The sequence below is a fragment of the Pelophylax lessonae genome (assembly GCF_965119305.1).
Source record: "Pelophylax lessonae genome assembly, chromosome: 5".
Classification (NCBI taxonomy): domain Eukaryota; kingdom Metazoa; phylum Chordata; class Amphibia; order Anura; family Ranidae; genus Pelophylax; species Pelophylax lessonae.
Genome location: NC_138772.1, coordinates 111866647 through 111881637, shown reverse-complemented (window position 1 = coordinate 111881637; position 14991 = coordinate 111866647). Strand labels below are relative to the sequence as shown.

The 14991-nt window shown below is 42.0% G+C and overlaps 1 protein-coding gene across 1 annotated transcript in view; it reads left to right on the top strand.

Moving 5' to 3' along the window:
* Positions 1-625: 625 nt before the first annotated feature.
* Positions 626-14991, top strand: part of LOC309555450 (NACHT, LRR and PYD domains-containing protein 3-like) — a 31325-nt gene continuing 16959 nt past the window's right edge. The window contains exons 1-4 of the mRNA XM_082257473.1: positions 626-686; positions 4961-5245; positions 9988-10026; positions 10205-11948. Coding sequence (XP_082113599.1) covers positions 662-686; positions 4961-5245; positions 9988-10026; positions 10205-11948 — 2093 coding nt within the window. The 5' untranslated portion in view covers positions 626-661. The remainder of the gene's footprint in view (positions 687-4960; positions 5246-9987; positions 10027-10204; positions 11949-14991) is intronic.

Below are 14991 nucleotides of genomic sequence, written 5' to 3'. Positions count from 1 at the left end.
ATTGGCAGCACTCCAGGTTGAGTCAAAATCCAGATTTATTGACTGGACATCCAAATTATGACAATCGTGACAAGGTAGACGCGTTTCACACACTGACTGTGTGCTTAATGGTAATGATTAAGCACACAGTCAGTGTGTGAAACGCGTCTACCTTGTCACGATTGTCATAATTTGGATGTCCAGTCAATAAATCTGGATTTTGACTCAACCTGGAGTGCTGCCAATTCCTTTTCCTTTATCAAGTTTTCACGGAGGCGAGCCGGGGCATACACCTGTGTGAGTCATCAGGCAATTACACCACCTTGAGCAGTGAGTCCTTGTCTCTTCAATTTAAATACAATGTAACTGTGCCAAAATGACTTTCTTACCTTGACAGGGTGATCCGATAAATGCTTAAACAAAGGTGCTGTTATAGCTCTATAGTTATGGATTAACTGAATTAAATCAAGTCCTTCAGATCCCAACCTTTCTCAGTCCTGTAAAAGCACAAACCCCTAAAAAGGCAGCTATACTGTACATTGGGTATTTTGGGCAAACAACAAATCTCCTCAGTTGCCATTAATTTAATTACAGCTATGGGTGTTGTCTTTATTACCAACCTGTTTCATTTTTGTGTTCCTTGTAGGTGATATAAACTGCAGTCATATTCTGGCCTGGTGTCATGGCGGCCTCATTCACCTTACACGGTATGACAGTTATTAGTAACAATCTTCTCTAATATTATTCTCCATTAACTTCAAACATAGTAATGTGATTGTAAAATGACTAAGCTTGTCATTATCTGTAAGTATCTGATTGCATCATCCGCTTCAAGGGTGCATAATCTTCTACAGATTTCAACATCACATTTTCCGTTTTAATAAAAACATGTTTTGAAATGCCCTTAGTTTTTAAATATTGGGTATATTATCACCATGTAACGTAATAGTTGATGGTCTCTTTGCTTTTTTGTAGGCATAATACTGTACAATACCATACTAATGAAATAATATTGTGGGATTTTTTTAATATATGAAAATACATACAGTAAGGTCCGCTTTGTACTGTCCTCAGTTGCTTCTTGTTTGTTGGTCTTCCTGCCTTCAACTTTGTCTCCAGGGAGTCACTTTAACCAGTTCTGGACCGGAAGGATCTGCCCCCTAATGAACAGGCCATTTTTTGCGATTCGGCACTGTGTTTTTTTAATGGAAAATTGGGCAGTTGTGCAACGCTGTACCCAAAAAAAAAAATGTATGTCCTTTTTTTTCCCCACAAATAGAGCTTTCTTTTGGTGGTATTGGATCACCTGTGCGATTTTTATTTTCTGGAAAAAAAAAACAATATTTTTCAAATTCTGCTATATAACATTCCCAATCAATATTTCCCATAAAAGTTTTTCATCCTTCTAGGCCAATTTGTATTCTACTACATATTTTTGAAAAGAAATCGCAATAAGCGTATTTTGATTGGTTTGCATAAACGTTATCGCGTCTACAAACTAGGGGAATGATTTATGTCTTTTTTATTTATTTATTTTTGTACTACTAATGGCGTCAAACTGCGATTTTTAGCGGGACTGCGACATTGCAGCAGACAGATTGGACCACCGACTGACATTTTTGACACTTTTGAGGGGACCAATGACATTAATACAGTAATCAGTGCTTAAAATATGCACTGTTACTTTAATAAGGTTATTGGCAGGGAAGGGGTTAACACAGTGGTGATCAAAGGGTTAAGTGTGAGCCTAGGGGAGTGTTTTCTAACTGTATGGGGGATGGACTTGTAAAATGACCATAGAGACTTGTGATCCTTTATAGAAGGATCACAGGCGCTCTGTGATAATTTCAAAGAGAACTGTCAGCTGTGTTTACAACAGCTGACTATCCTTCTCTCTCAGCGGGGAGCAATCGCGGGGGCCCGGTGGCAATCGGTGCCGCCGGTCCAGTGCATCAGCTTCCCCGCTGCCTAGTGGGGGCAGACACGCACCGCTGGCGGCGCTCATTTGCCCCCAGGACCCAGTAAATCTGCGCCGGGTGGTCGGCAAGCAGTTAAAGTGATTGTAAAAGATCACCGCGTAAAACAATCTATTCAGTTTAAAATAGAAATGAAAGGCAAAATATTTGTGTATATATGTAAAAAAAATCGTTATAAATACCTTTTTTCCCTTTTTTATAAGTGATCACATTTCCTCTGTTCCCTCTGTTCTCAGCTGCATAAGAGCTGGGGGAGGAGAGGCAACAGTACACTGGACACATTGGAGGAGAGCAGGTTGTTTCCCAGCGTGGCTAAAGAACTGACAACGGTGTGCTCTCCTGCTTAGTGTGGTCAGTTTTTAATAGTAAAGCAGAGAACACCTGGACTGGCATGTGCATGTGACCGGCGGCTCCGATGGCCGCCGGCCACTCGCGATCTCCCGCAGCTGACAGAGAAGGACGGACGGCTGATGTCCCTTAGATTATCACAGAGGCTATGTGATCCTGCTATATAGGATCGCATATCTCTGTCATGTCACACTTAGGGTCACACTTAACCCCTTGATCACCAGTAATGTTAACCTCTTCCCTGCAAGTGTCATTTTTACAGTAACAGTGCATATTTTTAGCACTGATTACTGTAGTAATGTCACTGGTACTCCCAAAAGTGTCAAAAATGTCAGTTAGGGGCTCGATCTGTCTGCCGCAATGTCGCAGTTCCGCAAAAAATCTCAGATCGCCGCCATTACCGGTAAAAAAAAAAAAACAATAAAAATGACATAAATCTTTCCCGTAGTTAGTAAACGCAATAACTTTTGCGTACACCAAGCAAAATACGCTTATTGCAATTTTTTTTACCAAAAATATGTAGCAGAAAACAAATTGGCCTAAAATGTTAAAAAATTTAGATTTTTACATTTTTTTGGAGAATTTCATATAAAAAAATGTGAAAAATATTGCTATTTTTTCAAAATTGACGCTTTTTGTTAATAGCACAAAAAATAAAAATCACACAGGTAATCAAATACCACCAAATGAAAGCTCTATTTGTGGGGAAAAAAAAGGACATCAATTGCGTTTGGGTACAGCGTTGCACGATCGTGCAATTGTCCGATAAATGAACACAGTGCCGAATCGCAAAATAGGGCCTTATCCTCCGGTCTTAAAGTGGAACTTTTCTTATAACAACTTGACAAACAATAATGTTCCTTAGCAAGCATCATATATTCCACATTAATAATTATGCTACTAAAATTAGTGTGTGCTGTAAACTGCTTCCAGCATTGTTACTGTTGCTTCTTGCCGAAGGCTGCTATTTTGCTGAAGCCCAGAGCCCTTGAGCAGCAGTAAATCTTTAGGCTGTTAGCAGACTGGCATCTAGTGGCTATGATTTTTGGCACAGTGCCAAATATAAAGATCAACTGAGCATGTGCAGAGCAGGTTGAGACAGTGTATTACTAGATTTTAAACAGAATAGACCCTTATTTTAAATGTTTTACATTGCTATACCTGTATAATTGGCCAGCATAAAGTGATCTTGTGGGACTTAATGTTTTGACTAAAAGTTCACTATAAGAATTTTTTTACTGCTTTGCCCTGAAAAGCTCTTGGGTTGCTTTCTTATGTTTTAGGTTACTGTCCATCTGTAATGTGAAGAATGTTCCTATACCTTTTAGACCCCGTTCACACTGGGGCAACCTGTCAGGCGACCTGGTCGCCTGCCCATAGATTAGCACAGGACCCGTTCTAATAGGAGCGACACAAGTGGCTCCGACTTGGAAAAGGGGTCCTGTGCTACTTTGGGGCGACCTGGAGCGACCTGCATAGACTTCAATGATATGAAGTCCGTGCATGCCGCTCCGAGGTCACAGGTCGCCCCAGCAAGTAGCGTCGCCCCTATGTGAATGGGGTCTAAATATTCATCCTGGTGGTTTTGTAAGCAGTCAGATAAACACTAGTGATCCAGTTTCACTTACATTCATACATGCCCACACCATAACACTGCGCCCACAGTGTTTCACAGATGATGTGGTTTGCTCTCACAAACTGTTCCCTGCTTTCTCCATATTCTTCTTCACCTATTATTCTGGTACATATTGATATTTGTTTGATCTTTTGTTCCAAAACTGGACCCACCTTTTCAAATATTTTTCTGGCAAAGTCTAATCTGGCCTTCCTATTCCGGAAGTTTAACAGTGGTTTGCACCCCCTAGTAAACACTATAAATTGACTTTCATGAACGTACTTCTTGGAGAGTGTTCTTGACATGGCTATATGTTGTGAAGTGGTTTTGCTTCACCGTGGAAAGAATTCTGCTCTAACTCAACATAGTTTTCCATGGTTGCCTGAGCCTTTCAGTGTTTCTGAGCCCACCAGTATATTCTTTTTTTAAACAATGTACCAAATTGTTGCCTTGGTGACTCCTTAATTTTGTGTTATCTCACCAATGGTTTTTTCTCTTGGTTTTCTCATCCTAATGATTGAAATTCCACACTTGAAATAAACTGCAGGCCACGCGGATGAAGGGACTATATATATATATATATATACAGTATAAAAAGTTCCTGTAATCTCAAAACAATTCACCCATTTTGGATGTAAATACCCTTGGGCCGACACTCTGCACTTATCTCACATTCATTATGAAGCTTCAACAACAATATTATTTTTTTGTGAAAAAAGAAAAGCTAAAATAACAATACTTTAGCAAACTCCAAATATTTAGGGACAGAATTGAAATTATTCAGAGCAAAAAGAACTATAGTAAAGCAAAAATAGTAAAGAAATATTGTTATAGTATGGTATTATGGTACCATGTTTACAGTCTAGTTTTATCTATCTAAGAAGTAGGTTCAGTAGAGGCCAGTATTTTTTTATTCTGTTTACCTCTAGCTCTGCTACCCTTTCAGCTGTTTGCTGAAGTGTTGACTATCAGTATAGAGATGTACTAGTGAATTTCAGGATTTCATGTTGGGCTGCTAATGGTTGGGTATCTTTTTTGACAGAATGGATGAATCTGCAAACCCCTGGGGATCTTATCATATATTCTCTGGAGGATCTAAAAGGATATGATTTTAAGAAAGTTAAGAACAAATTGTCTGAGATATCTTATGGAGATAAACTGCCCATTCCCAAAGGAAGTCTAGAAAATTTGGACTGTATCACCACAAAGGATTTCCTGATAGATACATATGGAAAAGAGGGCGCTCTGGATGTTATGTGTAAAGTATTTGAACAGGTTGGTCTACTGGGACCTGCAACTGAACTTCAGGAAAGGAGAACACATCTTGGTAAGTTTCTGTCTATACAGATATTTTCTTGTAGTTCTTGCTGATTACCATTGTAAGGAAGAAGTAGGGATCTTGTCAAAGACTGTAAAAAAAAATGGTCTCTATATCTAAATCATCAATTCATGGGTAGCTGCTCCAGTTGAGTTCACCTCCACGTAATCCCCACACATACTAATAATTTAGGTGTCAGCCCAGCTCACATGCTGTGCACTGTAGAGTTAAAGAACTCTGGACCTGCTTTATTAACAGTAAAGCCTGGTACACACGGGCCAAATGTCAGGCGTTCAATAGAAACTGTCCTACATTCGACCCGTGTGTATGGCAGCCATTAGGCCATCTTGTCGAAGGGCAGGGGAGGACTGGCAACTTTTGGCCCAGGGGGCAAATACAACCCAGAGGCCCATTGTGCAGCGACTCGGCTCCCATCCCAGACATTATAAAGCAAACAAATAATAGTGAGGACCTTACCTCACTGATTAGGTGGCAATTAGCCTGCTGCAGCTTCGACCTCTGGGTCTCTTCCCTCCTGCGGAGCTACATCGTTTTTTTCATTCAACCCAGCAAGTTGAACTAAAATAATTTGTCAGCTCCTATCAGAGCCACAGCCGCTGTACTAACTATCCATTGTTAGTACAGTGATCACCCCTGATGTTCATTTGTGTTCCGACAGGAGGACAGCCCACCCCCCGCCAGATCACTCCGGTCAGCGCTCTCACCCATTGGAGGAGAGCGCCCGCTGATCGGGAGCTTGTTGGCTGCTGGTTTTGCAGTATGCTCGTCTGACAGAGGCCGGCCAAAAAGCCAGCTTCTGTCGGACCAGCTTCCTTACACATTCTATGCAATAAGGTGAAACCCTTGTTTGCTGCAGTTGCCCCCAGAGCCTCTCCTTTTTCTGAGCCAATCCAGTGATGTGCACAAGCCCAGTGGCTCCAGCGGCTGTTTCTGTCCTCATTGGATAGATTGATAGCCATTGACTGAAACCATTGGCTCCCGCTGCTGTCAATCAAAACCAGTGACATGGGAGCGGGGGGCAGGGCCGAGTCTGTGTCAATGGATGCAGCAGGTGGACTTGGGAACGCGCCGGCAAGGTGTACCCCCACGTCTCTCTATGGTGGCACCCGATGAAGGAGCCAGTAGGTTTTTATTAACAATTGGAACCTTTACAACCCCTTTAAGAAAATCCCCAAATCTTCTGTTATGTGCTCCAATTAGGTGTAAAATGTCACTTTGAACTCCACCTTATATCCAGAACTCTCTTTATGTATTATATGTGCACAAAATAGGGCAAGAGCACATCTAATACCTACAGAAAATGATGGCAATAAGGTATGAGTTGGAAGTGAACTACGTCATTGCCTGGGGAGATTAACATTTAGGAGGTTAAAACAGGCAGTGAGGAAATGTGATATCCCCTCCTCACTGACTGCCAAATGCCTCTGAAAAGTGACCCGAGCATGGTTCTCTTCAGTGGAGTGGCAGTGCCTGCTGCAAATGCATACAATCCTTTGGGCACGGTGCGCTGTAGTTTGGCTGCAGTGCTGGTGTACTCAGTTTTCCTTAGCTGCAGTCCCATAGATTTATTTTAGGTTGTGCGTTTTTCCTGCTGTTCTTTTTAGAAAGTGCATCAAAGTTGCAGCTCTTTTTGTTCATTTTAACCACTTAAAGACAGTTTTACCCCCTTAACCACTTAAGCCCCGGAGGATTTGGCTGCTAAAGGACCAGGGGTTTTTTTGCGATTTTTTACTGCGTGACTTTAACGGACAATTGCGCGGTCGTGCGACGCTGTACCTAAACGAATTTGACGTCCTTTTTTTCCCACAAACAGAGCTTTCTTTTGGTGGTATTTGATCACCTGTGCGATTTTTTGATCACGCGCTATAAACAAAAAAAGAGCGTAAATTTTGCAAAAATAACAATATTTTTCACATTTTTTTATATGAAATTCCCCAAAAAAAAAAGTAAAAATCAAAATTTTTTAACATTTTTCGGCCAATTTGTTTTATGCTACCTATGTTTGGTAAAAAAAATCGCAAAAAGCGTATTTTGATTGGTTTGCGCAAAAGTTATCGCGTTTACTAACAAAGAGAAAGATTTTTGTCATTTTTGGTGTTTTTTTTTTTAACGCGTAATGGCGGCGATCTGCGATTTTTTTTTCGGTACTGCGACATTGCGGCGGACAGATCGGACCCTTGACTGACATTTTTGACACTTTTGGGGTTACCAGTGACATTACTGCAGTAATCAGTGCTATACATATGCACTGTTACTGCAAAAATGACACTGGCAGGGAAGGGGTTAACTTTATTGGGAAGGGAGGGGTTAAGTGTGTCCTAGGGGCGTGCTTTCTACTGTGTAGGGACATTGCTATTGGTGTAAAAGCAAAGATCAACCGTTCTACATAGTAGAACGGTCAGATCTTTACTTTTACACAGGGAGAACTGACAGGCAGCTTGTTTACACAAGCTGCTCTGTCTTTCTCCCTTCACAGGAGCGATCGTAGTGTGGCCGGCGGACATCGAGTCCGCCGGTCACACGCACTGACTTGCCTGTGAACGAGCCGCGGCGGGCGCGCGCCTCGGCGGGCGCGCGCCCGCTCGCTATAGGCTCGCAAGTCAGTGACAGGCGAGTGACGTACCGATACGTCACTCTGCCTGGCCGGGGCTGACCGCCGCAGTATATAGTCGTACGGCGGTCGGCAACCGGTTAAGGACCAGGCCATTTTTTTGCGATATGGCACTGTGCTACTTTACCTGACAATTGTGCAGTCCCCAAATAAAATTTATGTCCTTCCCCCCACAAAACAAAGCTTTCTTTTGGTGGTATTTGATCACCTGTGCAGGTTTTTTTTTTTTTTTGCGCTATAAACACACAAAAAAGAGCGACCATTCTGCAAAAAAACAACAATATTTTTTACTTTCTGCTGTAAAACATTCCCAATAAAAAAAATTAAAAAAATCTAAATTTTTTCATCATTTTTGGCCAATATGTATTCTGCTATATGTTTTTGATTGGTTTGCGCAAAAAGTTATCGCATCTACAAGGGGATAGATTTGTAATTTGTATTTCTTTTAGTTTTTTTTACTAGTAATGGCGGCAATCTGTGATTTTTTTTTGCGGGACTGCGACATTGCAGTGGACAGATCGGACCCCTGACTGACATTTTTGGGGGGACCAGTGACATTACTGCAGTAATCAGTGCTATAAATATGCACTGTTACTGTAATAAAGACACTGGCAGGGAAGGGGTAACACCAGGGGCAATCAAAGGGTTAAGCGTGTCCCTAGGGTGTGCTTTCTACCTGTGTGGGGGATGGACTCACTAGATGAACACAGAGACCTGTGTTCCTAAATAGCAGGAACACAAGATCCCAGTGTTCATTACTGACAGAATGGCATACTGCCTTGTTTACATAGGCAGCCCGCAGTTCTGTCTGCATGGGGGGGGGGGGGCAATCGCAGGTTGCCGGCGGACATTGCGTCCGCCGTACCTGCTGATTGGCTTCCTCTCTGGCCAATCGGCACATGCCCCTGCTGTCTATTACACTAAACAACATACAGGTATGTCGTTTCGTGTAATAGAGAAAAACTGTGGTGGCTGGTAAGCAAGCAGTTAAATGTACAGCCTACTAGAAGTCTATGGGACTGGGGGTAACATGCAGGAAGACTGTGGGGACACCAGCAGCACTGCAGCCAAATCATACTACACAGGAGCAGATACTGCACAGGCTGGTGAAATAGAACTCCTTAGCTGCAGATAAGGAAATAGGAGAAGGGAGAGGGATTTGGGAGAGAGCAGGAGGGGGGGGGGAGAGATCGGTCACAGCTCACTTACTTGAATGCAATGCACGGCTTCAGGCTTACGATGTGGCTGTCAGTTCAAACTTCCCGCCCACACAATCCTCTTCACAGACCTCGGACACACAGGCTTCCCCGAGTGTGGGCGGGCACATTGAGAGAGGGGCGGGAGGAGGCAGAGCTTTTCTGGAGGGGGCTGTGCTGTGTGTGCAGTGTATGGAACACAGACTCAGCCCTGTGACTCCCTGTCACAGGACACAAAGAAACTCGCAGCACGAGCGTTCCTGGCTGCTCCTCTCTGACACCGGCCGAACAGTAGACTCGGCCAGCTCCGGAACTGCACATGCGCAGTTCCAGCTGGCGGCAGAGCGGCCTTTTTAATGGGAATTACAGCGGCCTGGGGGGAGAATGCCTCCTTTCCCCCCGGGCCAGTCCGCCTCTGTCGAAGGGTCATGCCTGAAAAAGGTCTGCCGACCAGCTCCCGTTCAGCGCTCTTAGCTAATGGCTGGGAGCGCTGACCGGAGTGTTCTGGCGGGGGACTGTACCCCTGTCAAAACACAGCAGGGGAGATTGATGTACTAACATTGGATTGTTAGTACAGCAGCTCTGACCTGAGCTGTCATTTGTTTTTAGTTCAACCCGTTGGATTGAATGAAAAAAAAAAACTAGTAGTGTGTATGAGGCTTAAAAGACCAGATGACAGTTGGTTTACAGATGGAGCAGGGAACAAACAGGTAGACGCGATTCACGCTACTGTCAGCGCATAGTCATTACCCAAATCTATATCTAAATCACTCTTTATAGATGTCTCAAGAATATATTTATACGTTTTAAGATTTAACTATAACATAATTGATGAATAAGATCTGATCTGAACAGGAAGTTATTTTTTTTTTTAAACACAATACAATTCCTGCATACTTACATTATAAAAATTGTTTTTGCAGTGAACCTAAAGAAGACAGTACTCAACAACAAATTATTTGGTTAGTAGATCTTTTGTTCTAGAAGTAAATTGCATTTTCTTCTACTAAGCCTCTATCTGGAAAATATGTGTTTATACCCCATATGCCTATGTTTATCAATGTAATATTCAAGCAAAGCCTTTTAAATGTAATTTAATATCCATCTGAGTAATAAAATATTTTTCTTTCTGTAATGCAGAATGGAAGAAAGAATACATGATGTCTTTGAAGGAGGATTTCCAGAGGGTTAAAGAGTATAACTCTCGTATAGGGGAGGCTGTTTATCTACACAAAAGATACACCAACTTACTACTAGTAATGAAAACCTGGGATATGGAAGAAAAGATGCATGAAATATTACATTCAAGCAGAGGACATTTACAGATCATGGAGAAAAGATCTTCTGATGAATATTTCCCAACTACAATCCAGGCTCTGTTTGAGCCAGATGAGGAGAATTTCATCCCAAAGATTGTGGTGTTACAGGGGCCAGCTGGAATTGGAAAAACAATGACCTCCAAAAAGATAATGTTAGACTGGGCCTCTGGGAATCTCTACCTAGACAAGTTTGAGTTTGTGTTTTATCTGAGCTGCAGAGAAATCAGCAAAATCACTGGAAAGATAAACCTTGTGGGACTCTTATCCAGAACCTGCAAACTTCAGTGTTCAGATTATCTAGAGTCTCTTCTGAAAGATCCTGGAAATCATAGAAAACTTCTCTTTATAATTGATGGCTTTGATGAATTGAGGTGGACTCTAGAGGAGGAATCAGAGGTTTGTGATGACCTTTTTGAGGAACTCCACAAAGAAATACTTGTGCAAAAATTGCTCAGGAAACAGTTTTTGAAACATTCTTCTTTTATTATCACCACAAGGTCACTGGCCCTGGCCAAACTTAACACATTCATTGAGGATTCTCGCTATGTGGAAATCCTTGGGTTTACAGAGAAAGACTGTGAAGAATATATGTACAAATTCTTTAAAAACAAAATTGATGCAGAAAAGGCTCTCAGTATAATAAAAGACAATGAAATTCTGTATACCATGTGTTCCATCCCTATCGCATGCTGGATTGTGTGTACTGTGATGAAACCACAAATTAAAAAAGACATTGACTTAATTCAGTATAAAACAGTTACCTCTGTGTATCTCCTCTACCTAAAGGGTTTAATAAAATACCATGGTAGGAACCAGCCAGTACACACCTGCCTGAAGAAACTGTGTGCCCTGGCCAATGAGGGGATTCTGAACCAACAAATCTTGTTTGAGGAAGAGGACCTGGAAAGACATGAACTTTCTCTGTCTGAGATTGAGTCTGTTTTTCTGAACGAGAATGTTTTTCACTTGGACATTGACACTCAGACTTTTTATAGTTTCATCCACCTAAGTGTACAGGAGTTCTTTGCTGCTCTGTATTATGCGCTGGATGATGGTTCCAGAAATGAAGAAGGCACCTCTGAAGTAGGAGATGACATTTCCCTGCCAGAGATCTGTAAAGGGGATACACTTTCAACATTGTGTTCACAACACCCACATTTAACATTAGTTGTGCAATTTCTATTTGGTCTTTTTAATGAAAAAGAGATAAAAACATTTTCAAAGAGCACAGGCATTAACATTGCAATCCCTGCCAGATCTGCAATGGAAGAATGGCTTATGAATCCGATTCATAAACCATCAATCGACTCAACTTATGCCATTTTCTGTCTATATGAGACTCAGGATGAGACTTTCATCAAGAGAGTCATGTCTCAGTTTTCATGTTTAGAGGTGAAACCGATCTGGCTGTGTCAATCCTGGTGGGGTAAGAAATGTTCTAAGCAGCTGTCCTACTGCTTGAAGGCTTGTGAAGGTTTTCAGGCTCTACTTTTCAAATGGCTGACAGTGGATTCAAAGGACCTGGAAATGTTATCTTCATTATTACACAGGTGTCAGTTGCTTTGGTGGGTAACTATTATAATATTTTGAATAAATTGAGCTTACAAGTAAAGTGCTATCAGTAATCAGACCAACATATTTTAAAAGGATGCTAATCTCCATCTTACCTACAGCTACATACAGAAAGCCATTAGTCCATTTATATACAATAAAGTCCAAGAAACAGTCACCCGAGAAGTGCTTCTGGGTACCAGTCAATTTAGTAGAATTAAAAGAGAAAAGGGTTTATTGCACAGGATAGTGTGGGAAGGAGGATGAGGTGCAAATCAGGATATTCCCAATTACAGTGGTTCTCAAACATCAGGCTAGGCCTCAATCTCTTTTAGATATTTCCTTAACCACTTGCCGACCGTATACTTTATATATACGTCGGCAAGCTTGCTCTCCCAGGCAAAACCACATAGCAGTACGTCATTTGCCTGGGAGGAGCTAGGGGCGAATGCGCGCAGCCGGAGGCGCACTCCCGCCCCCGATCGTCAGCGGGGAAGCTGGCGCGTGTGTCAAGTGGCTCCGATTGCCGCCTGACACTCTCGATCTCTCTCCGCTGACAGAGGACCGTCGGCTGATGTAAACACAGCTGTCCGTCCTTCTCCCTCGGATGATCACAGAGGCTATGTGATCCTTCTATATAGGATCGCATGTCTCTGTGTTCATCTCACAAGCCCAACCCCTCCACAGTTAGAATCACTCCCCTAGGCTTACATGAAACCCCTTGATCACCAGCAATGTTAACCCCTTCCCTACCAGTGTCATTATTACAGTAACAGTGCATATTTTAGCACCGATTACTGTAGTAATGTCACTGGTACACCCAAAAGTGTCAAAAATATCAGTTAGGGGTCCGATCTGTCCGCCGCAATGTCGCAGTCCCGCAAAAAAACGCAGATCACCGCCATTACAAGTAAAAAAAAGAAAACAATAAAAATGAGATAAATCTTTCCCGTAGTTAGTAAACGCAATACCTTTTGCGCAAACCAATCAAAATATGCTTATTGTGATTTTTTTTTACCAAAAATATGTAGCAGAAAATAAATTGGCCTGAAATGTTAAAAAATGTTTACTTTAATTATTTATTTTTTTTTGGGAATGTTATATAGCAGAATGTGAAAAATATTTTTATTTTTTTTGCAAAATTGTCGCTCTTTTTTTGTTTATAGCGCAAAAAATTAAAAAATCACACAGGTGATCAAATACCACCAAAAGAAAGCTCCATTTGTGGGGGGGAAAAAAGACGTAAATTTTATTTAGGTACAGCGTTGCACGACAACACATTTATCCGTTAAAATAACGCAGTGCCGAATCTCAATATAGGACCTGGTCATTAAGGGGGAAAATCCTCCGGTCTGAAAGTGGTTAAAGAAGAACTCCAGCTTTGCACACAGTTTATGAGTACAAGCAGAGACTTCCTGTCTCATATCTGGAAGACAGGAGAGTCTACAGCAGCGCTTACACATTCAGAAGGAGTGATGTATTCTATCAATGAATACAAAGCTTCCTCTGATTGTCAGTCAGTCAATGAGTCAGAGAGGTAGGCTGATGTCCCACCTCTGACTCAGCCAATCAGAGGAAGCTTTGTATTAGGTAAAAGAATACATTGCTCCATCTGAATGGCTGAGCGTTGCTGCTGTAAACTCTCTGTGTTACGGGTATTAGACCGAAAGTCTCCGCTCACACCCAGAACATGGTGCGGTATGCTGTATGTAGCCAAAGCTACATACAGTTTATACCGCACATCCAGCAGCCTCACAGGTTAGTGAGGACAGCTTGGCACAAACAAACTATGTAAATTATTTGAAAAGCTGGAGTTCTTCCCTAAAGTGGATGTAAACCCTCACAAATACCCAGTGAAGAGAACAGCTTCAGATGATAGAAACAGAGAAGAGACAAATCTCCCTACATAAGTTCTATTTGTGTATCTGCTGTCTTCAGCTTTCTACACTGTTTAGAATGTGAACATTGTGTTAGAATTTCTTGTTCCTGTTCCAGCACTGGGTGTGGAGTCTTGGCATATACTGTGTGACCGCTGATTTGAGGCAAGGCACACATAGGCAGAGGAAGGAAGAAACATGCACAGATGTGCTGTGAATAGACCAGCTCTCTGCTAATCTATCTCTATGCACCCACCCCGACGCAAATTTACAGCTGCTTTTATCCCCTTTGTCGGAGAGCTTGTCAGAAGTGCTGATAACAGAGGAACAGAGCAGCAGAAAGACACAGAACAGGGCTTTGAAGAGAGATAAGTAAACACTACAGATATATTTGCCCAGGTCAGATTTCATGAATGGGGTTTACATCCACTTTAACCACTTGTCAACCAGCCACTGCAGATATACAGTGGCAGGTCAGCAGGTTCCTGCATGAATTGCTGTACCTGTATGGCGGTTTTTCCCGGGAGCCATCCTAAGGGCGCACGTGCCCATTCGCTAGTGGGGAAGCTGGTTCGCGGGGCGGGTGGGCACCCGCAATCGCTCCCCATGGAGAGAGAACGGGGGTCTACTGTGTAAACACAGCAGACCATTGTTCTCTCAGCAATCAACACAGAGCTCATGTGTTCCTTCTATTTAGGAACACAGGTCTCTGTGTTGATTCCATAAGCCCATCCCCCCACAGTTAGAAAACACCCCCTAGACTCACATTTAACCCTTTGATCTCCCCTGGGTTAACCCCTTCCCTGGCAATGTCATTAGTACAGTAACAGTGCATATTTTTAGCACTGATTATTGTAGTAATGTCACTGGTCCCCCCCAAAAGTGTAAAAAATAATGTCAATTAGGTGTCCGATCTGTCCGCCGCAATGTCGCAGTCCCTCTAAATATCACTGATCGCCGCCATTACTAGTAAAAAAAAAATGACATAAATCTTTCCCTTAGTTTGTAGACGCAATAACTTTACGCAAACCAATCAAGATATGCCTATTTGGGATGTTTTTTTACCAAAAATATGTAGCAAAATACAATTTGGCCGAAAATGATGAAAAAATTTAATTTTCATTTTTTTTTATTGGGAATGCTATGTAGCAGAAAGGGAAAGATATATATATATTTTTTT